Source organism: Vulpes vulpes, chromosome 1 (genome assembly GCF_048418805.1).
Source record: "Vulpes vulpes isolate BD-2025 chromosome 1, VulVul3, whole genome shotgun sequence".
NCBI classification, from domain to species: Eukaryota; Metazoa; Chordata; class Mammalia; order Carnivora; family Canidae; genus Vulpes; species Vulpes vulpes.
This window is the reverse complement of record NC_132780.1, coordinates 57,658,658-57,682,935: the sequence shown is the minus strand read 5'-3', so window position 1 is coordinate 57,682,935 and position 24,278 is coordinate 57,658,658. Positions and strand designations below refer to the sequence as shown.

The 24,278-nt window shown below is 38.0% G+C and overlaps 1 protein-coding gene across 1 annotated transcript in view; it reads left to right on the top strand.

Annotated features, from left to right (window-relative positions):
• RNF217 (ring finger protein 217) overlaps positions 1 to 24,278 on the top strand; it is a 130,975-nt gene that overhangs the window by 96,657 nt on the left and 10,040 nt on the right. The window contains exons 4-5 of the mRNA XM_072765060.1: positions 16,862 to 17,063; positions 23,139 to 23,210. Of these exons, the coding sequence (XP_072621161.1) occupies positions 16,862 to 17,063; positions 23,139 to 23,210 (274 nt within the window). The remainder of the gene's footprint in view (positions 1 to 16,861; positions 17,064 to 23,138; positions 23,211 to 24,278) is intronic.

Genomic DNA, 24,278 nt, shown 5'->3' with positions numbered 1-24,278 from the left:
AAATAAAGACCAGTAGGAATTTAGGAGTGCTGTTAAGTCACTCTATTTAACACTCTATCCAAAAGTATACTTTATATTTCTCTGGAAAGCTGTGAAAACAATTACCAGTTAGCCTGGCTCCAAGACTATATGCTGAATGAGCAATGCAGCGTTATACGTTGGGGAAAATCTGAATGAATGGAGGTAATACATAAAAACATACAGTGGTTACTGTAATCCTTCAGTCTAACATTAAATGGACTCTGATATATAGAAAGAAAAAGCAGCCCACGGGAAGTTTTCTGACTGCACTAACAACTTCCCACAGTTTTAAAAAATATAGATAAACAGTTGAGAGAAAGCATACGTGCTGGTTGCTTTTGAAGTAATTGCTGAAATGTTGAGGCTTGAGAAGGAATTTGCTTTTAAATAGCTGAAAAGAAAGGAGCCAAGGAACCATGGAATTAGTTGACATGACTGGTGTATAGCAGAGAATCTACTTTCTGGTAGGATTCAGGTTCCATACAATTTATATCAATTTAAGTCACATTTTAGGGCTTGTTTTGAATATAGATGGTTCAGTTTTTCATTTCTTTTAGGCATAAAACTTTGTATCTTTGCATTTTCTTAACTGTGATTTTGTTGTTGTTGTTGTTGTTGTTGGACCTTAAAATTATTTTTCCCCCATGAAACATTTCTATTCCTATAGCAGAAATCCATGAGGAGATATTCCTTAATGACTTAATGTTTATCTTATACTCCAAGGCTTTGCTTTCATAAATAATCCTTTAAAATTTATAAATACAGCATGTTGGAAAATAAATATATATGAAGCATGCTAGTAGAAATCACTGTTGAATTAACAAGTGAAAACAGGTATATTAAAACCATTTCTTTTAACTTCAAAAAATAAAATAAAATTTATCTTCAAGATAATAGATATTGGGAAGAGAAAGAGAAAAGATTTATTGAAAATCTCGCCACTCCAGTACACTCACTATTAACATACTGGTATCTCCTCCATCTAGAAACTTTTTGAAGTTTTAATTGTACTAGTTGGATAAAAATACTTTGTTCTTACATTTTGAATCTCCTTGTTTGCTTTTAGACTGAATATAAAATAAATGCATGTACTTTTTAGTTTGTAATGTGTCTTTTGAGTTTCCTGTGCATATTCTTTGCTCATTTATATGGATCAGGTCAGGTCATATTTTTTGTATCAGATTATATGAGGTCTTTGTTTGAAAGTATTAACTTCCGTTCTGACATTTTTCTCTCCTATCTTCTTATATCAATGATAGTTTGGGTGAGGTTTATTTTTAAATTTAATTTAATTTAATTTTTTTACTGTGCGTGTATTTTTAAAAATTTTAGTTTGACCAAATATATCATTCTTTTTCTTTTTAGGTGGATACACAAACACACCATATTTATACACATATTTTATATATATTTTATATATTTATATACCTTTTGTAAATATTTTGCTCCTAAGCTTAGAAAATTATATATCAGCCAGAAATCTAATAAACAGTTTATTTTCTTCCGTTTCTTTTAACTATTTAATCTCTAAATATTTTAACTCTTTAACCTAACCATAACTATTTTGATGTTTACAATGTGTTAGATACCTATACTAATGTTTTACAAATTAAGACCATCCAACCTACTTGTTTATTAAATAATTCTGCCCCCACCCATTGATTTGCAATTTTTCTCTAGCCACATGTTAAATTAATATATATAAAAGTCTCTCTTCTGAGACAAATACCACATGATTTCACTCGTAAGTGGAATTTAGGAAACAAAACAGATGAACAGAGGGGAAAGAAAAAGAGAAGAAGGCAAACCATAAAACAGACTCTTCACTATAGAGAACAAACTGAGGGGGGATGGAGGACAGGTGGGGGGATGGGCTAAATGGGGAATGGGTATTAAGGAGGGCCCTTGTTGTGATGAGCACTGATGTTACACGTAAGTGATGAATCACTAAATCCTACTCCTGAAACTAATATTACAGTATATGTTAGCTAACTAGAATTTAAATAAAAACTTGAAACAGGGGATCCCTGGGTGGCTTAGCAGTTTAGCACCTGCCTTTGGCCCAGGTCGTGATCCTGGAGTCCCGGGATCGAGTTCCGTGTCGGGCTCCCTGCATGGAGTCTGCTTCTCCTTCTGCCTGTGTCTCTCATGAAGCTTGTGTCTCTGTGTCTCTCATGAATAAATAGAATCTTAAAAAAAAAAAAAAAAAAAACTTGAAACAGAGAAAAAGAACTCCTTAATCTTGCTGCTGCTAATTTTTCAAGAAAACTTTGTGCTCATATTGGTGTTAAATGATTATGCTTTTGTAAAAGGCACCCATCCCAACATGGTTTGATAATCTATTAATTCATTATTTTAGTAGCATTCCAAATAAAACGACTATGCTTGTAATGTCTTCCCGAATGAGATTTTGCCATTTGCTCAAGTGGAAAGACCAGTTTAATATATGGAATAATATCATGAAGAGATTTGACCTATGCTGAGAAGTCAAAATTATTACTTATAATTGAATTTTGGCAGATGACCAGAATTATTATTGAAACATTTTTCTTCCATATGTGATTAAGATATTTATTCTTAGTGGGATTTTTTTTATAGCAAGGTAAAAGTTGTTTACGTGTAAGACATTTTTATAAAAAATTAATAGCAGCATAGTAAGATTAACTTTACTTAGCCATCTTTATTTCAATCTACTACTTCTTAGTTCATAGCCTGTGTGCCCCGGAGTGGGAGAGGGGTAGAGGGAGAGGGAAGGTCAAGCAGATTCTCCGCAGAGTGGGGAGCCCGATGCAGGGCTGGATCTCAAAACCCTGAGACCATGACCTGAGACAAAATCAAGAGTCAGTTGCTTAACTGACTTAGCCACCCAGGCACCCCAACATTATTTTTTATCTTAAATTTTAGTATATGTGCTGCTGAAGTAAACACTATTTTTTATCTTAAAAAGGTGTTTTCTGTCTAATATAATTTCTTAGCCTACAGAAAATATACACTAATTTTAAAAAATCTTTCTTGAGCATAGTTATGACATAACTAAGTCTGGTTTATGATCATTTTTAGTTTAAACTTAAAGCAAGTGGGGGATTTCAGTTTTGATGGAAGTATTAGAATATTTGTTCAATTTCATGTAAAAATTCATTTTGAGGCTGTATCTTACAGCACAGATTAGATATTAAACTCTGAGTTAATGAGGAAAAGAATTTCAAATCCAAAGAAAATGAAAAGTGAGATGCACACCTAAAAATTAACAAACATAAGATTATACAATACAGAACAAATGAGTAAACACATTTTGTAGACAATTTCACATACATACTTTAGATTTACATTGTAATGAAGTTTTTTTGGAAACTATATTGAGTCAAATGGTGCTGTTTTATACTGTAGTGAAACCCAAAATTTGCCATCTCAGCCATTTTTAAGTGCAAATGGTATTTATGTTTTCATTTAAAAGTTCAAATAAAAAAAATAATAATAATAAATTAAAAAATAAAAGTTCAAAATATTTAAACTATTCTAAAGTGTATGTCATTATGGTTCCTTAATGGTAGAGTAATATATCACTAACTACATTAAAAGCAAAAACCAGGGATCCCTGGGTGGCGCAGTGGTTTGGCACCTGCCTTTGGCCCAGGGTGTGATCCTGGAGACCCGGGATTGAATTCCACATTGGGCTCCCAGTGCATGGAGCCTGATTTTCCCTCTGTCTATGTCTCTGCCTCTCTCTCTGTGTGTGTGTGACTATCATAAATAAATAAATTAAATAAATAAATAAATAAATAAGCAGAAACCAAAGCAATCTGTTTTATTGTTTCCTTTTTTCCCAGAAAGTGGCTATGCCAAACAATTTTATTGATGAACACATACTTTTTGAAAAGTCTGTTTATTTTAGGAAATTTCAAAATAAATATTTAATTTATTCGTAAATGTGTTGTCAGGTGATAGCAAAACCTCAGCTGGATATTTCTAAAGGCATGAATAATTGGTAGGTTTTAAAGGAATTGGAACTCTCTAACATTAATATTTTAATAAGCTTCATTATAGATAAAAACAGTTATGGGGGATCCCTGGATGGCTCAGCGGTTTAGCCCTTTGGCCCAGGGTGTGATCCTGGAGTCCCGGAATCGATTCCCATGTTGGGCTCCATGAATGGAGCCTGCTTCTCCCTCCTTCTCCTCTCTCTCTCTCTCTCTATCATAAATAAATAAATAAATCTTAAAAAAAGAAATAGTTATGAAGCCTTCAAGAATGTGGGTAAACACTTTGCAAAAATGATTAATGATCCAGTCTCCTGGTTGTTCCCAAAAGGTTTAATATTTGTCAGTTAGTATTACTTGTCTTAACCAAATTTTGACTGTTAGCCATATCATGTTTTTCCTTTGTAAAGTTTTGACTTATTAAAACTCCATTTCTCCAAAGGCCAGGTTTCCATCTTCTGAGTATATATTTTTTTAACAAAGGTACTTTCAGAAGAGAGGTGGACACACCTTCAGACCCTTTTACCTGATAATTTGTAGCAGGCCAGTTTAAAGCAAGCAGGAAGTTAAACAATTGTATAAAGAAAGGAACATATATAAAGGAAGTGTTATCTCTCCAAAAATATTTCTGAAGCAAATGTTATAATATGTTAACATTATTACATGTGGATGGTGAATCCATGTATGCCTGTTACATTATTAACTTTAATTTTTAAAATATTTAAAATAGTTCATGATGAAAAATAAGTAAAATCTAACAAGGGACCTGAAGGATAATAACATCGTAGCGTTTTGGAGACATTCAACCATCGCTGTTTGAAAGCCCCCACACGTGTGTGTGTGTGTGTGTGTGTGTGTGTATGTGTGTGTGTGTGTGTGTGTGTGTGTGTGTAGGGATGTGAGAAATGCTTGGAGAACTGCAGGATTATCTATGAAAGTCATTATCAATACTCCAAATTCTTTCTTCAGCAACCACAGGACCACATAGCTACGGTTTGGATATTAGAGCCCGCAGACATAGCTTTTGAGTTAATTTTATGTGAACAGGAACAAATTAGTCATTTTCTCTGAATCAATACATTCTTGCCTGTAGCATCCTATTAGAGGATTTAAGAGAATAAAATATTTGAAGGGAAATATCATGACAGGTAAATTCCCTTAATTCCAAATTCACAATAAATTATGAATGAGCATAATTCACTTTCCCCTGCCTCCTTTTTTGGCCCAGTCGCTTCACCTTGCTGAAACAGTGTTTACATTTTGGAGTGTGGTAATTACCTCCTCCTCACTACTTTCTTTGGAGATTTAAATGAGACAACAGATGTAACTTACGTACTACTGAGCCTATCATGTTATTTTTATTGTGTAATACCTTAAAGTGTTATCAAAAAGCATTGAGTAAGTAATATCTGGATGGGCACACCGAAATGTATCAGCTTAGTATCATATCTGAGGATTCTGGAATTTAAGAAACAAAACAGATGAACATATGGGAAGAGAAGGAAAAATGTTTAAAAAGATGAAACCAGGGAGGCAAATCATAAGAGACTCTCAACTCTAGGAAACAAACTAAGGGTTGCTGGAGGGGAGGTGGGTGGAGAGATGGGGTAACTGGGTGATGGGCAGTAAGGAGGGCACATGATGTGATGAGCACTGGGTGTTGTACTCAACTGATGAATCACTAAATTCTACCTTTGAAACTAATAACAACACTATATGTTAATTAAATTGAATTTAAATAAAAATTTTAAGAAATAAAACTGGGTATATATTTTGCAGCTGAAATAGAAAATTGTCAAATGAATAAATGTCATTTTTCTTTCCTCCTCATAGAGACTTTTAGTGAAAGTCCATGACATGCTCTGCAAAACGTGGGCCTTTTTCTCATGAAACTCACTGAAGGGAGACGCAGCTGTTACACTGACAATGATCAACCAGTGGGGCTTTGTAGAGAGTATTATAAGAAGGCTCGTGGTAAAAGGGATAGCTCATTCATCTTGAAGAATCCAGGGGGAGCTAGGTTGTTGAGGATTGTTGGATGGATTGTGGCGTGATAAAGGTATCCAAGAGTGAGATTATATTGGGCAGCCCGGGTGGCTCAGTGGTTTAGCGCCTGCCTTCAGCCCAAGGCCTGATCCTGGAGACCCAGGATCGAGTCCCACGTCGGGCTCCCTGCAGGGAGCCTGCTTCTCCCTCTGCCTGTGTCTCTGTCCCCCGCTGCCCCGTGTCTCTCATGAATAAAATCTTTAAAAAAAAAAAAAAAGGAGTGAGATTATGAAAGTACAGAAGCGAGGCACCTGGGTAGCTCAGTTGTTAAGCATCTGCTTTCGATTCAAGTCAGGATCTGAGGGTCCTGGGATCAAGCCCCACGTAGGGCTCCCTGCTCAGTGAGGAGTCTTCTTCTCCCTCAGCCTCTTCCCCTCATCCCGCTCATTTTCTCCCTCTCTGCTGCTTGCTTGCTCTCTCTCAAATAAATAAATAAAATCTTTAAATAAATAAATAAAAGTACAAGGGCACAGAGCCAGGAAATGTGTGCTGTGTGCAGGAGCCACAAGCACTTTGTGGTTCCCTGACAGTAAAGTTCACAGAAGGAAGTGGTGAAAGGTGAACTGTAGAAGCAAGCAGAAGTCTGAGCTTTGTATGCAAAGTAAAGAAACCTGTATTTTAGCCTCCAGGCAGAAAAGCTGTAGGCAAGGGATAATAGTATCAGATTTACATTTTAGGTTGATTGCTATCGATTCTATGAAGGTAGTTATAGAAGTCTAGAATGTTGACATTATGAGCTGAGCTAGTGGTCAAGAGGCTGGAGAAGAAAAAGATTAGATAAACATCTTGCAGCTAAAGCTGACCGCAGTGATTATATGCGGCTGTGCAGTGTAACGAGAGAATAACCACCAAATACTGAGTTTGGGTGTCTAAATGGATGGTGATACCATAAACTGAGGTAAAATAATGAAGCTCAGCCTGGTTTTATTTTGTTGTTGTTGAGATAGGGGGCCATGAAGTGATGATGAGTTTGGTTTGGCTTATTTGACTTTGAAATGGCTGGAAGTCACAGAGGTACGGGTGACCCACAGACAGGTGTTATATGAGTCTATAGCCCAGGAGCCAGGTCCACAGTGTAAGTGAAGAAATGAGATCCGGCAGAGGGAATTGGAACCATTTGAATAGGGGAGAGATCCCCCAAATGGTATGTGCAACATGGTGGGTCATGGATAGAAGTAAGGGATGAGAGAAGAAATGGGAACTTGAGGGAGAAAAGAGAACCTGGAAGAAAGGTGGCATTGGAGGAAGAGCATATCAAAGGTCAGAAGGAAGTAGTGATCAACCAGGTAAATGCCATAAGCGGTACCATGAGATAAGAATTTAAAACGTTAAAAAAAAAAAAAAAAAAGAATTTAAAACGTTGATTGGGGCCCCTGGGTGGCTCAGTCCATTAGGCGGCAGACTCTTGGTTTTGGCTCAGGTCATTATCTGGGGGTCCTGGGATGGAGCCCCCACAGTTGGGCTCCACAGCCGTTGGGGAGTCTGCTTGAGGATTCTCTCTCTCCTTCTGCCTCCCCCACCAACACACGTTCCCTTGCTCTCAAATAAATATATAAATCTTAAACAAACAAATGGATTTGTCAGTTAAAAGGTCATGGGCAAGTATGACCTTATTTTTTATGCTATGGTACAGGATCCGTGCCAGTTCCTTTAATAAAAGAACAAACAAGAGATACATGATCTTGGGCCCTTTTAGATCTTATTAACTGGGAGAGTAGAGCGTTTGACCAGAGGAATATGGATAATTGAGAGTTTTAAAATACAGAATGAGAAATGCTGTGAAGACTCTGGACAGGTTGTTTCTCGTTTCATGGATATGATGCCATGAAGATGCTGTGCTGGGGATGTATTTCCTACCTCTGAAGCCTCTTAACTGCTGAACTCCTACTTGTCCTTAATCTTTCAGCTCCATGTCACTTTCTTGGAGAAGCCTCTCCTGACCCTTAAACCAGACCATGCTCCTCCTATTAAGTATTCTCTTCACACCTTACCCTTTTTCTTCGTAGCATTTGTCATAGCTTATGAGTGACTGTTTATCTGTATTATTAATTAATATCTGTCTACACCTCAGACAACAAAGTCCTTAAGCACAAGAGCCATGTCAGATTTTATCAATGAGCAAAGAAATACTTATTGAGCAAATGAATGAATGAATCTTTTCTGGAGAAAGACAACTGACCTGGATGTTTCAGTAACATGGGGTTTGCAGTCAACCAAAGAAGGATTAAGAGGTGAATAAGAAAAGGAGGGAGTATATTCTTTTAAGAATCCTTGGAAGGGGGATCCCTGGGTGGCGCAGCGGTTTGGCGCCTGCCTTTGGCCCAGGGCGCGATCCTGGAGACCCGGGATCGAATCCCACATCAGGCTCCCGGCGCATGGAGCCTGCTTCTCCCTCTGCCTGTGTCTCTGCCTCTCTCTTTCTCTCTGTATGACTATCATAAATAAATAAAATTTAAAAAAAAATTAAAAAAAAAAAAAAGAATCCTTGGAAGGATGAGGGCAATAATCACCGGTCAGAAGGTCGCTTAGAATTACAGGAAGGATTTTTCAGGATGGGAAGACACCAGAGCTATCAGCAGGCTAAGGGGAATACTGCCTTAAAGAGGAAGGGTTGAAGAGAAATGCAAAGGAGAAAAGGGGGAGAACTGGCATCTGAAGATTTTTGAGCACATGGGGCATGGGATCAAGGGAAGTATGGGGAAGAAGAAGGAAGAAAATTAGAGGCTAATTTATAGTACAGGTCTCCCCCGGGGAATCAGCAGTGGCCGGTACTCTGCATTCCTCAAAGACGTGGTCACGCACCTGGGTGACTCAGTTGGTTAAGTGTCCGCCTTCAGCTCAGGTCATGATTCCCGAGGCCTTGGATCAAGCCCTTTTGGGCTCCTTGCTCAGCGGAGAGTCTGCTTCTCTCTCTCTCCCTCTGGCCCCCACACTCGTGCTCTCTCTCTTTCTCTGTCTCCAATAAATAAATAAAATCTTAAAAAAAAAAAACCCAGCTTTGTCATCATGAGTCAGTCCTAAGATTCAACTTGAAATATGTGTAACATTCTCTATACCAAGAACATCAGTGCATCAGAAGGCAATTAAAGTTGTCAGAGTATTGGCTTTAAGAAGCTAACAGAGCAGGAGACGCCAAATAATTCTGCAGTCAGCGTCTTGTTTGTTTTTTCACCGTAGTCCACCATCATTGCGGTGACCACTCTTGGTTCAATACCAGAAATGAGGATTTATTTCACTTACGGATCCCCTTTCTCTCTTCTTCCAATTTTTGATAAGTTACCACTTTAATTCTTCTTTTGGTGACCTTTTACCTTTAAATAATGTATTCAAACATGTGTTCGATATTCTGACAACTTTAGATGATATATGAGGACCTAGCTCTCCTGTAGTTCTTTTTTTTTTCCTGTAGTTCTTTCTGCTTATTCTTTATTTCCCATTCTCTATAAGCTGTTACTTTGTTTTTGTATTTTTAAATGTAATAGCATTCACATTCTAGTCTAACATAGTATTTAATACTTTGGGTTTTTTTCTAAAGGATGATTCTAACATTTAAAAACCAATGGCATGTTTCCGCAATCAAGAACATGTAATTATGGAATTAGGATTACATTTGTCTTTTCTGTGAGTGCAGAGCTTCTAGGAAAAATGCCTCTAGCATCCTTGCTCACTATCAATTACTCAGTTGGGCCATATTTTGTTACACCTCATATGTGGAACTCACTTGTCTTTTGTTCTGTTTTTCCTGAAAGTCCTCATTGCTTTTCTTTTTCCTCTACTGAGAGTAGAAATGCCCACTTTATTTATCATGTTATTTAATATTTAGCTCCTCAGGAATTTCAGTGCTTGGTGTGTATTCCATTGTTATTTTTTGGAGATGTACTTGAAATCAACTGACTTCCTATTCTAAATTGGACTAATTGCTTTCCAGCTTTTTCTCTGAGATTTCTTACAACATTTTTTTGTATGTTCCTCAATGGCCTTTTCTTGAATTTCACATTCATTCATTTACTAAAGTGCTTCTAAGTGGTGGCCTCAGAGGAGTCTTAGCATCTCTGGAAATGTTTTATTTCTGCCCTCATATATTATTTATTTTATAGTTGGACAAGAATTCTAGGTTCATAAGATTTTTATCAAATATTGGAAGGCTTTGTGTTTATGTTTGCTTTTTTAAAATTTCCTATTTTATGGAGAACTGGTGCAGTCAGCTAAGTAAAGAACTGAGCATTATTTATGGGATTTTTAAAAAAAAACTTTTCTCATATTTGTTGCTTCTAATGAATTCTTCCAGATATCAAAAAAAATTAAGGCAAATACATATATAAAACTACTTTTAAACATCAGTGAATTATGTTTTGGTGACAATAATATGTAAGTTAATTTAGTTATTATTTCCTGCTTAAGGAATAAAATAAGCCTTCATTTCTTGGTGAAGATAGAGAAAAATACTTATGGGCAGATGTATACTGATTTTTATTCATTTAATTTTATTTTATTATTTGATTTTAGAGAGAGACCGAGAGCATGCACATGAGTGGTAGGGGAGAGGCGAGGGAGAAAACCCCAAGCAGACTCCCCACTGAGCATGGAGCCCAACTCCGGGCTCGATCCCAGGACCCATGAGATCACAACCTGAGCAGAAACCAAGAGTCAGACACTCAACAGACTGAGGCACCCAGGCACCCCAGGGATCTGTACTGATTTAATTATAAAACAGGTTAGATATCCAGCAGTTCGTTTATTGTTAATCTCCCACCTGATGATAAGTGGAATCTGTGTGAAAATTAATGGCTGAATTCTTCTTCTGTTTTTTAGATACTTTGTGGTCATTTTACTAAACAAAATGTAAACAACCCGAGGATGGCAGATGCTTGAATATATACATATGATTTTTTTAATGAATATCTTATTACAGGTGCTAATATGCCTTATGAGGAAGGCCATAGACTCAAAAAGGGTCCATGTTGTCGTATCTAACCAATGATAAGTGGACTTAATATCAAACTCCTTTTATTTTTTTTAAGATTTTTATTTATTTGAGAGAGAGAAAGAGAGCACGAGCAGGTGTTGGGGTGGTGGAGGGAGGGGCAGAGGAAAAGGGAGAAGCAAATTCACTCTGCTTCTATGCAGGGCTCCATCCCAGGACCCTGAGATCATGATCTAAGCCAAAGGCAGACGCTTAACCAAGTGAGCCACCCAGGTGCCCCTCAAGCTGTTTTTAAAGAATTATCTGGTATATTCTGAACATTTCAATATATGATTTATAAGTGTAGTGTTTAAATATTCAGCTTTCTAAGTATCAGCCACTCTTATTTATTATAGATGCAGAGAAGAAATCCTGTGAGTAATAACAAATCAAATGACAGTTTTGGTTTATGAGTCATCAGTTTGATCCAATGGATTAGGACTTTCTCGTCTGTCATACTCTATCTCTTAAGTAAAACCAGAATTTTGATGCCAAATTAATGTTTTGTTAACAGATAAAATGATGAATGTTTTAAAGCTATAATACCAAGTAAATGTAGCTTCACTGAGAAATAAAATGCACTATATGTTAATATAATTTAAAGCTATGTTTTCAGGCTTTAAGTTCTAAAACTAAAGAGGGCAGGACGCCTGGATGGCTCAGTGGTTGAGCGTCTGCCTTCGGCTCAGGTCATGACCCCGGGATCCTGGGATCAAGTCCCACATCAGGCTCCTGGCATGGAGCCTGCTTCTCCCTCTGCCTGTGTCTCTGCCTCTCTCTCTTTGTCTCTCATGAATAATTTTTTTAAAAATCTTTAAAAAATTATAAAAACAAAGATGGCATTGTCAAAGTATGACCTTTAATGATATACTTAGGGAACTCATTTAGCACATGAAATTTATTATCCCCTGGGTGTTTTGACTTGCTTAGCACATGTGAAAAGTAATGTCTCCTGTTGCACATTCATTCACATTGTGTCAGTTCATTTCTCTGTAATTAACAAATTGTAAAATATATATAATCAAGAGATAGTTACAATACTATGAAAAGAAGCGCTGCATACTTAAAGGCTGATAAATTATGAAACCACTTTTTCATAAATAAATCTTTGCCTGTCTTGTGTAAGATATTCGCGTTAATCTCTAGAACCATATAATCCTCCAATGTACAAGGTTACTATAGAGTTTAGAATTTTATCAACTTCCTGTGCAGAAAGATTATCGGGCTAACGATATTTTAGTTGCCTGCTGTGTTCAGAATATTGTTTTAACAATAAGGAAAGTGGTGCCTGAACTGGCTCAGTCAGCAGAACATGCGAGTCTTGATCTTGGGGTTGTAAAGTTCAAGCGTGATGTAGGGTGTAGAGATTACTTAAAAAATAAAATCTTAGGGCAGCCCCGGTGGCCCAGTGGTTTAGCGCCGCCTTCAGCCTGGAGTGTGATCCTGGGAACCCGGGATCGAGTCCCACATCGGGCTCCCTGCATGGAGCCTGCATCTCCCTCTGCCTGTGTCTCTGCACCCCCCTCTCTCTGTATCTATGAATAAATAAATAAGTAAAAAATTTTAAAAATAAATAAATAAATAAAATCTTAAAAAGAGAGAGAGAGAGGGAGCAAGAAAGAAAGACTGTTCCAAGCGACTAGAAATTACTGTCTTTGCTATTTAACTGAAATAATGAACATGCCACATAAAGATTTTAGAGCCCAATGAAGCCATGTTACAAGCAGACAAGATGGCAGTGACAATTGTATGTGAACTTTTGAAGCAAGTGAATGTCAGTGACAAGCTTTGCTTATTAGTACATGTTTCCTGTCAGAAAAAGTTGTGATATTGTGTTACAGGAAGAATGTAATTTGGTCCAGAGAGCAGCTAAAACAAGCAGAAAGACTCAAGATAGGCCTGGTGTGTGAGAGCAGACATGTACGTTTGACCAGTACAAAGATTATGCTGTCAATTAGCAAAAGATACTCTTGGCCCTCTGGTTTTAGCCTTAAGTTTATACTAAGAGGCTGCTGAGCATAATAAAGAAACAGACGTGAAGCAAAATCCTTTCTCTGTGCACTCAAGCAGATTACTTTTCCGAGCTCAGGTTATGAATAAGGGTACCAGTCTCATGGTGCCGTTACGAGGCTTAAAGGTGCTAATCTATGTACAATACTTGGCACGTAATGGGCTCTAAACAAATATTAGTCCTTTCCCCTTTATGGTTCACATACAACACTCTGTTATGTGACCAGGAAATTTGATAAGGGTTCTTATTTCCACTTAAAGATCAAATACAATATACTGTCAAAAAGTTGAGTTGACAATGAAGTAAGCTTTATTTTGGGTGCCCACCAGTTGTTTTTGAACATGGTTGCTCCTAGTGCTCGGGGGTTTAAAGAAGGATGAGCAATGGTTCAAGGGCCCACGAGACCCCTTGGCCTCTGGTATTGTGGAATGCCATTACTACTAAACGGCTGTGGTCCCAGGAATCATTCACAGAAACAGGCACAAGAGAGAGGAAGTGCTGGACTGGGGGAGAAATGATCCAGAAGCTAGAGAGAGCTCAAGCTGTAGAGACCTCACCCATACAAGTCCCTTCCTAGGCCTTGTATCTAATTCGTGCGGTTGGCTCTTGAACAACACAGATTTGAACTGTGCAGATTCACTGTAAATACATTTTCTCTGCCTTATGATTTTCTTAATAGCATCTTCTTTTCTGTAGCTTATTTTATCAGAAGAAAACAGTATGTAATACATTCAATAGACAAAATATGTGTTAACTGACGATTTATGTTATCAATAAGGTTTTAAAGGTCAACAGTAGGCTATTGGTACATTTTGGGGGAGGAGTCAAAGTCACAGGCAGGCTTTTTTACCAGAGAGGGGATCAGTGCCCCTGACCCTGGTGTTGTTCAAGGGTCAAGTGTATTTGTGATTTACATTCTTCTCCTTCGGGACGGCCCCTCCAATTAGGTAATCTTCGGGTCCCACAAAATCTGGATTTGTTCTGACTGGATTATCAGGTAAAAGAAAAAAAATTAAATTTAATAAGATTCATTTAAAGATAAATTTAAGTATTAAATTTAAAAATTAATTTAAAAAGATGAAGTGGCCAATAGCAGGAAAGGAAGTTTTGCTTTTATCAACTACTAAAAGGATTTATTAGTAACCCTGGACCAGAGATGCTCATATGCACCTGACCACAAACTAGTCCTTGCCTATCTAGGAAGATACTCTCTAGTTTAGCATCAACCTAAGAATCCCCCATATGAAAACATAAGAAAGGGGACCACCCGGCAATCAAGGGCCGTGCAGTTACATTGATCACATAATTTGATTTTTCACATTTTTAGGTGGGGAAAGGGAAAGGGATATATGGAATCAATATACTATTGACCTGACTCAGTATGTGCCCAACAGTGGGTTAGGCACCACATATATAATCACATTTTTATTCTCATGTAAGTAATATTATCTAAATTGAAGCAAGAAGTAACCTCTTTTTCTACAGCTTGGAGACAGAATTAAAACACAGGGCTCTGTGAAGTCAAAGCCCGGATTTTTTTCGACCTCCCTATGAGCTGAGGCTTACCTGCCAAGAATCAACCACTGGAAGGGAATGGACATTTAACCTATAATTAGCCTAATGATTTTCAATACCGAATATCCTGCCAAACACTTAGTACACTTTTCTTTCTCAGTTCATTCAGTTATCATTTATTAAGTGCCTGCTGTGTGCCGGTCATTGTGCTGCCTGTAATGTGCTGCCCTTTATTTAGTTATTACTTCTTCAAAACTGTCATCATTGCCTAGAAACTCTCCAGTAGATAGGTAGATGAATGGATGGATGGATGGATGGTAGGTAAGTAGATACATGGTTAGATGGAGGGTGGGTAGGTAGATGGATGGATAGATGAACAGATGGATAGAGAATGGATTCACAAATATATGTATTATCAAGTGAGACTTTCACGATTACTATGATTACTATGTATTGTTATTTTAAAACATCCTCAGAAGTCCTTCTAAAAATTCATATTGTTCTTTTAAATTGAAGTTCAAATTTTTGGCTATTTAACCACTAAAACTGAAATACTGCATATGCTTTGGAGTTAGGAATTTCAAAATTTTTATTTTCAAAAACTGAAATAATGTTATATTTTATTGTGGACAGCTTGATCTCTTAACTTTTTAGTTTCTTTTTTCACATTAAACATCTTCTCTTTTTCCTGGATGATTTTTATCTCATTTCCATAATCATTGAGGGGATTTTTGAGAAATATAAATATATAACTGTACTACTGCAGAAGTTCAGGGGAAGTTCTACCTTGTGGATCAGGGAAAGGAGAGTCAGATTCCAAATGAAATGTGTAAAGTTGGCACACCTGGCCGCCTCAGGCAGTAGAGCATGCGACTCTTGATCTTGGAGTTGTGAGCTTAAGCCCCATGTTGAGTGTAGAATTTACTTTTAAAAAAATGTGTAAAGTTGTGGACTGCAGCCACATATTCACTGAAAAGAAGCAACCAGTGGTGTGGGCTTGGCTCACATGTTAATTGTGAAGCTCCCAATTACATTAAAACGCTCCCTGACCCACCCATCCCAAAGCCAAGTCATGGATAGAAACTTAATAATAGATTGGTATTGGGGACACTTTAAATACATTTTCTAAGCAAGGAACTTAGATATAAAAATAAATATATAAATAAACAAGAACGGGATGGGACTTCAATGTCTCAAATGGGACGTTTCTCTATAGAGAAATGGGAAGCTGTGTCTGGTGATCCTGTTTTAATCACATAGAGGTTGGACAATGTAACTGAATATTCTTCTTCTTTATGAAGCGACGTTAGGGTCTCTTTCATGGTTATCCACCCAACGAAGGGTGCACATACTCGGATGAAAGGTGGCTCCAATTTATATCGGGGTCCATAAGGATTCTGAGCCATATATCCAATTATATCTCAAGGAATAATGTCTTTATTATAACGCGGCCTCAGTGCTTGAGGCTGGCCCCCACGCTGGGTACCTAGTAGACTATCTCAGTACAATCCGTGTGACATTGTGGGTGAAGCTGTATTTACATGTAACTTGATGGCAACAATAGAGGGAGATGCTAAGTTTAACAGATGGCGTTGTATAAACAGTCCTGGAAACGAGCTTGCAAATGATATTAGAGTTGGCAACTGAAATGGTATTGTGAATACACTTACAGCTGCTATCATTTCCTTCCTCAAAGAAAGACTTCTGCTCCTGGTGCCTGGCTGGGTCAAGTTCGTGGAGCTGTGACTCTTGATCTCAGGTTGTGAGCTTGAGCCCCGTGCCGGGTGTACAGGTTACTTAAAAATAAAATCTTAGAAAAAAAAAAAAAAAAAGGATTTCTGTGCTTTCCTGTTTCTATGCACACAAAGCTTTACATAATCCTTTCTTTTAAGGAATGTTTTTCATCATCTCTTCTCATTCCTCAGTTACCTCATTCTTGTCGATCAAAGCGTAAGCAAAATATACTTTCGCAGCGTTTTAAATTGCCTGCTAACCATTGAGTTAGGCATAGGTCTAGAGAGAGAAGTGGGTTTCCTTTGGGATGTGTCTGCTTATATGTTGGTCCAAATGAGCCAATGAGCTTAGTACGTGAAATGTCACTGAGATTTAAAAAAAAAAAAAATGTCACTGAGATTGACACAGGTTACAGTGTTTGATTCAAACACTGCCTTGGCAGCAGTGTGATCATAAGTGAACCGATAACCTCAGGAGCGCCCTAGGAGGCTTTTGTGCTGGTGAAACTGGTTTGTTCAATGCCATTTGCTGGATTTCACTTTTTAAAAGAATTGTAATAACTTTTCCTTGTCCTTCCCTCTGTCGCTGATCCAGATCCACATCCAGAGAACCGAAGGATGTGACCATATGACCTGCTCACAGTGTAACACTAATTTTTGTTATCGATGTGGGGAAAGATACCGCCAGCTTCGTTTCTTTGGAGACCACACATCAAACCTCAGTATATTTGGCTGCAAATATCGCTACCTCCCAGAGAGACCTCATCTAAGGAGATTAGTGCGAGGGTCGGTCTGCGGTGAGTATCTGACCTGATCCATAGGAGTGCTTTCTGGGAGGGAAGCAGTGATAAGAGAACTCAAATGTAATAGCCCTGGTAATTTCGAGCACCTGTCAGGTATCCTGGGGGGGTGGGGTTTTACCCAAAACCAGGAGGAAGATATTTTCTCTACTTCTGAGTTTAAAATGGAAATTTAAGTTTGTAAGCAAGGGGCACATGGGGGGGCTCAGTAGTTGAGTGTCTGCCTTTGGCTCAGGTCATGATCCCAGGGTCCTGGAGTCCCTCACTGGGCTCCCCGCAGGGAGCCTGCTTCTCCCTCTGTGTCTCTGCCTCTCTCTCTCTGTCTCTCGTGAATGAATACATAAAATCTTTAAAATAAATAAATAAATTTGTTAGGACACAACTTCTATGAGCAAGCAGATTTTGTTGGAAAGACAAATTCCTTATATTGCAGAAATGTAAATTAGTTTTTTAAATTTCTGAAGCCTCACTGTAAAAGCCGCTTGATGAGAGGGACAAGGTTCCATTTATTTTTCTATTGACAATACCTAACAGCAGGTCTTACACATAGCCTCTCTTCGTCCATGGAGGCCATGTAGCAACAGCTTTTGAAAATCCCTATGAGGCACCTGGGTGTTTCAGTCAGTTAAGCCTCGGACTCTTGATTTTGGCTCAAGTCGTGATCTCAGGGTGGTGAGATCGAGCTCCACCTCCGGCTCTTGCTGTGCATGGAGCTGCTTAGGATTCTTTCTCTCTCTCTCTCTCTCTCTCTCTCTCTCTCTCTCTCTCTCAAATAGATAAATAAATAAATATCCCTATGTTTCAGAGCCCTGTACTGAGTCTTACTGTATCTATATAGTTGCTGCCATTGTATGTATTTTTTATTGTATCCTTAGTTAATATTAATAACGAACAGTTAATGAAATGAGTACCAGATGCTCTCGTTGTATACAAACCCAAGTTCAAATATCCAAATGCAATGCCTTTTTGAATTGAGTTTTTACGCCCTTCCCTGTCCTCAGCAGTACAGGGTCTTAGACACAAACACACCAACATGAACACAGGCTCCTGCTCTGGCCTCATGCTGCCCCTTTGTGTGATGCAATGTTCTTCCGACCTCATCCTGCTTCTTCCAGTAGCTCCTCACTTCCCTGGAAGAGATCCGCTGTGGGGTCTCTTGCTCTCCTTTTCATTACAACTCCACTATTTCCCCCCTTTGAGAGTCTTCCTCATGTATGTGCAGTACTTTCTAACATCATCCACATTTCCCCTTTTCTACCTACCTTTGCCTAGTTACTTCATGAAAATATTTTTTATCTCTCTTTAACCTTCATTTACTTTATTACTATTGTAAACCACTCATCTTACTAGAATCATACGATGGCTAATCAGAACAAAGCTGGTGCCGATGGGGCGTTTCTATTAGGGAGAAGGACATATGTTTTAAAGTTCATTTTAACTTATGGAAACCAGGGCCATCATTTTCTAAAATCTTGTATGACCGCTATAAAAATGTCCTTAATATTTTTGAGCTTTTAATTAAATGTAATTCTTCACAACCAATAGCATGCAATATAGTCAGGATTGGTTTTTAAGGATATATATATATATATATATATATATATATATGTAGGATGTAATATATGTAATATAATTATATGTAATATATATTTGCTTGTATATATTGTAATTGTATACCCAGTATTTACTTCTTAGTTAAGTAGACTTTGGAGGGATAACTAGGGAATCTAACCCCTATTTATAACATTACTACCATGAAGATATTAAGCTGTAAATTAAGTTTTGAGCTGTAACCCATTTGTAAGTCTGTATATACAGAGAGCAACCAAAAAACACAAAATCCTAATTTTTTTGCACTACTGCTTCTTTTTTTTCCCTACTTCAGTGACATTTTGTGGCAAGCTTTTTCCTTGCATGTTTTATTTTAGATGATCTTTTATTTGGCCATATTTCTTTTTCCTTTTTGTTATTTGGTTTAATCATTCTTAAGTAAGGGAAGTTATTTCCTGCCCTATTTGTCCAGTGATAATTGGAACACAGTCTCCTTGGATCCATCCTCGAGATGCCACTAGAATCCTCTTCTCGGGTCATAAAATAGAGTTGAGTTATTTAACAGCCTGTAAAATGCACAGCCAATGAACATTGTCAGCAGAGAAACCACTTCTCTGCGCAGTCTCTTCTGTTTTTATTTAAAAATTTTACAGGGCGCTTTCTGTAAATGGTTTTCTTTGGGGCCTATTTCCTACTTCGTGTGAACCTGACAACGTGGGCAGCAGCTGGCTTTCAGATAAGCTCTCCCTCCCGCATGTTTTCCCACCTCCAGGACAGCTGCTTCTAACTGCTCTTGGACCAGAACTCCAAATGGGGTGGTCCACACCTCTCACATCCACACAAAAGGGTAGAAAAGGAATTACTCTATGAGTCACAACCCTAGCTTCTCCCTCCCACATAAGAGGGAAGAGGGATCATAGCAAAGCCCTGCCACCCTTCTTCTCTGTGTGATGTAATCCAGTCTGCTCCCTCAGCCTCCAGATGTGCTTGGGCAGAGGCAGAGAAAGGGCCTGATCTTCCCTCCTAATCTGGAGGATGGCAAACATGGTTTGCATTCCATGTGACCATGTGCCCAGCTATGGATCAGAGGTTCTGCTCCTGAAGAATGAGGGAGAACAGAGATTTGAGGATGAGGTTAGCCCAGGTGGGAGTTTGCAGATTCTTCAACAAATGGTGCTGGGAATAAAAGTGACTGAGAAAAAATACTTAATTCTCATAACATTACATACAAATGCTCAAGGCATTAAATTAAAACATAAAATTGTAAAGAAAATGTAGGTCTTCGACTGATTTCTAGATAGCAAGTAATTTATATGAACAAAAGCAATAGACCCTTCTCCAAAAGTAAGTATCCAGGTTAAAAAAACAACAACATGAAGTCTGGAACCAGAATTGAAGAAATACAAGTAGCCGATAAACATTTTTTTAAACATTTTATTTATTTATTCATGAGAGATTCAGAGAGAGAGGCAGAGACACAGGCAGAGGGAGAAGCAGGCTCCATGCAGGGAGCCTGACGTGGGACTCGATCCCGGGTCTCCAGGATCACACCCTGGGCCAAAGACAGGCACTAAACTGCTGAGCCACCCAGAGATCCCCCAATAAACATTTTTTAAAATAGTCAATGCTATTTGTGGTCAGAGAAATGTAAATTAAAGTTTGAATACTCAACACTGGACTTTAATCCTACTGAGTGAATTAGAAATTTTATACAATTCTTTTGCAAAGAAATTGGATGATAATGTGAAAGACATTTTAAAATATGAGAAACCTAGACTGACAATGGTTTATTCACAGGTATATTCTAAAATGACAGAAAAAGGAACAGAAAATTACATGAATATTTAAACAAGATATATATATGGATATAATAGACTTGTTTCAGTTCTTGAGAATAATATTTCAATGAATTGTTAATAATCTAAGAATAAGAGAGTATATGCTTAATTCCTCAAAACAGATTCAAAAGTAAAATTAAACATGTATTAAACATTGATTACATGGTTGAAATAAGTTCATTACTTCCCAAAGAAAGAGCACATTGGTTCTCTGAGTTCTGTGATGTTTGGGGGGGAAAAAATCAGTGCTGTTACTTCTCAATCATGTTTCATTGTTACTATGAAAATATATTATTTTAAAAAAAGAAACATGAATGAATGCACTGAGTGATGGATATAGGAAAAAACAGATTCCTTTAAAATATGCAGACTTGGGATCCCTGGGTGGCTCAGCGGTTTCGTGCCTGCCTTCAGCCTAGGGTGTGATCCTGGGGACCTGGGACCGAGTCCCACATCGGGCTCCCTGCATGGAGCCTGCTTCTCCCTCTGCCTCTCTCTCCCTGTGTCTCTCATGAATAAATAAATAAAATCTTTAAAAATAAATAAATAAATAAATAAATAAATAAATAAATAAATAAATAAATAAAATTTAAAAAAAATAAAATATGCAGGCTGGAGGTGTCTGAGGGGTTCAGTTGGTTACATGTTCGACTCTTGGTTTCAGCTCAGGTCATGACCTCAGGGTCCTGGGCTGAAGCCCTGCAGTGTGTCCTGCTCGGGGAGGAGTCTGCTTCTCCCTCTCCCTCTGCCCCTCCCCCTGCTCTCTTTCTCTTTCTTTCTTGCAAATAAATTAATCTTTAAAAAAATAAAATATGCAAGCCAGTGCATTCTAAACTCTTAAGCATAGCTTTCAGAATGTAGAAAATGTCATTGTTCGATAGGATTTCGTATTACTTCATTGGATCCTGTCATTAGCAAAAAAATAAAATAAAATAAAATAAAATACCCATGGTTCGACGTTGTGTCAATTAAAAAGTGATTTTTTTAAATTAGATATCAAAGACGGAATTTACTCTCTGTCTGGTCATGGTTCCAAAGACCATTCCTTCAGCATAAAAAAATTTAAAAAGTTGATATTTTGACAAACTTCCAACAAACGGCAGCCTTGTGTTTCTCTTTTATGGAATTGCTTATTCCAAATTACTGCCCTTACTTTGTCGAGTAGTGTTGCTGGTTCATCCCCACAAGGCCAAGCCCCTCTGTTCCTTGTCGTCTCCTGCTGTTTTGGCCTTGTGCCCCTGTACCACCGGGTCACGTGCCTTCGGATCAAGATCACTACACAAGATGTTAACTACGATCCTCTCTTTTTGTGTGCTAGCGCCTTTCAAAGTTAGTGTAATGCTGACCATGAGCTCTGCGCCCCGTTTACGTGGAACTAGTACTTGATCACTGCTCAGGTATTTTTTTAGGAAGAAAGTGCTGGTTGATGCCATCCTTTGGCATCGTGAAGCGTTTAGCTTTCTTATCACTGCTTCCTTTTTTTCCTCTCTCTCACATTTTATTTTACTTTTTCCCTGGGACCAATACAGACCTTCCAATTTATTTTTTAAATGCCTTTTGGCTACAGTTGACACACAACGTCACATCAGTTTCATGTGTATGACATAGTGATTCAGTCTCTCTGTACCTTATGCTGTGCTCACCACATGCTTAGCTGCCACCTGCCACCATACAACGCTCTGACAGGTATCACTGACTATATGCCCCGTTGCTGTGCCTTTTATTCCTGTGGCTTAATTCATCCCATAACTGGAAGCCTATATAACCCTCTCCCGTTCACCCATTTTGCCCATCCCACTTCCCACCTCCCCCATCCCCTCTGGCACATCAGTTTGCTCTCTGAACTTATTAAAATGATTCACTTGAATAACCTTCAAGGTACTGTATGTTTATTAGTAATTTTCTCTAACGATATTCATTTATTTATTTATATTTTTAGAGATATTTATGTATTTGAGAGAGAGAGAGAGAGAGCAGGGGGTGGGGGAGAGAGAGAGAATCCTCATGCAGATTCCCCACTGAGTGCAGAGGGGAATACGGGGCTCCATCCCAGGACCCTGAGATCATGACCTGAGCTGAAACCAAGAGTCGGACACTTAACCATCCGAGTCATCCAGGTGCCCCTCTAACAATATTCAAGCATCCCAGTTATAGTTCAGTCGGCTAGGTATTTGTATTATTACTTTTCTTTGGACCCAGGAAGTAAGTCAGTCACTTTTTCAGGTATGGGCTTGGAGGTAAGCCCTCTGTAGCACCTGTTAGCTTTCCATTTTGTGAACTAATTAGATTTTCTCCTGCCAACCCAGAATGTGTCATTCCTTTGTTGATCTTTCAGAATCTTGAAAAATGAAAATGAAAGAGATCTAAAGGAAAAGCACAAAGATGACTGGTCCTGGTAGAAGAAAGTGAGCCAGAACTTTGGATTTTTTTTTTTTTTTTTGGTTATAAAGTTTCAATGATTTATGAAATGTTTGACTAATGTGCCCAGGACTTCTGTGGAGTTACTGAATTTACATAAGTATGTTTGTTCTACACCTGATACATTTCCTAAGAGAAATATTTGCCTTAATTATAATCAGACTTCTCAAAAAAACAATATACTCCGTGGTATTGAAAAGCATTGCTGAAATTGTTGGATACATTAGTTTTAAGGCTCTAAATGGTTTTGCCTTTTGTTTTCCAGCTGGAAAATTATTCGTTGCACCTCTAATCCTGGTCTTGGGATTAGCACTAGGGGCCATAGCAGTTGTAATCGGTAAGAAACACTTAACATATCCTGAAAGTATAATTTCCTAAGTGGCATAGAGAGAATATGAGTGTAAATGTAATAATATGAGTCAGTTACTAAGTGGATGTAACTGTCCCATGCCTGCCTTAGATAAACAATCATTGTAAGGTTTATAGATTCAGAAGAGTGTGTTTCATGTAGGGTGTATTTGTGTGACACTTCTGTGGTCTATAAAGACCTTGATTCGTGTATTTTATAAAGCATTGTTGATCCCCTTTCAATACCAAAGTTAATACAACTAGTATTTTAATTAAAGAGTGTAGTGGACTAGAACCTAGATTTTCCAATTCTGAGTTTATGTTGGAGCATGAAGGAAAAGGACTCTGGTATACCCTTGGGTAATTGGGCTGTTCTAGTAAAAGGGTCCCTTGGCCAAAAAAAGATACCTTCAATGTGGATGGGAACTGATACCCAACATAGACCATAGCACTGGCAAATGGAAAATGGATGAGTGATTTGTATAATTTTATTCATACAAGTATATTGACATACGTGTTTTAGAGCAGTGCATGCTGTAGAATAACCTTGAGGACTGGTTAAAACACAGGTTGCTGGTTTCTACCCTCAGTTTCTGATTCCGTACCAGGGCATGGCCCATGGATTTCTAGTTCTGAGAAGATAACGGGTGACGCTGATGCTGCCAGTCCAGGGACCACACTTTGAGAACCATTGCTTTAGAGAATTTTAAATTCAGTGCTATAGATAGAGATTGTTTTGATGACTGTTCCCCGCATAGTAGTCGGGATTTCTTTTTTCTATTCTAAATAAAACAAATGTTCATATGTGAAGTTCTATTTAGCAAGCAATTTACATGTACAGGACACATAGAATTATAAAGTAACTGGCATTCAAGTCCTTACAATCTAGGAAGGACTTTAGGAGGTGGATAATGTTACTATTTACATTTAATGGTTGAGGAAACCGGGCTTACTAGGACTTCATATGTGGAATTGAAGAAGAACCAGGAATTGAACCTGGCATTTGGCTCTATGGCCATGTGCTATCCTGCCTGAAACCAAAGTGTCCTATCAGGCT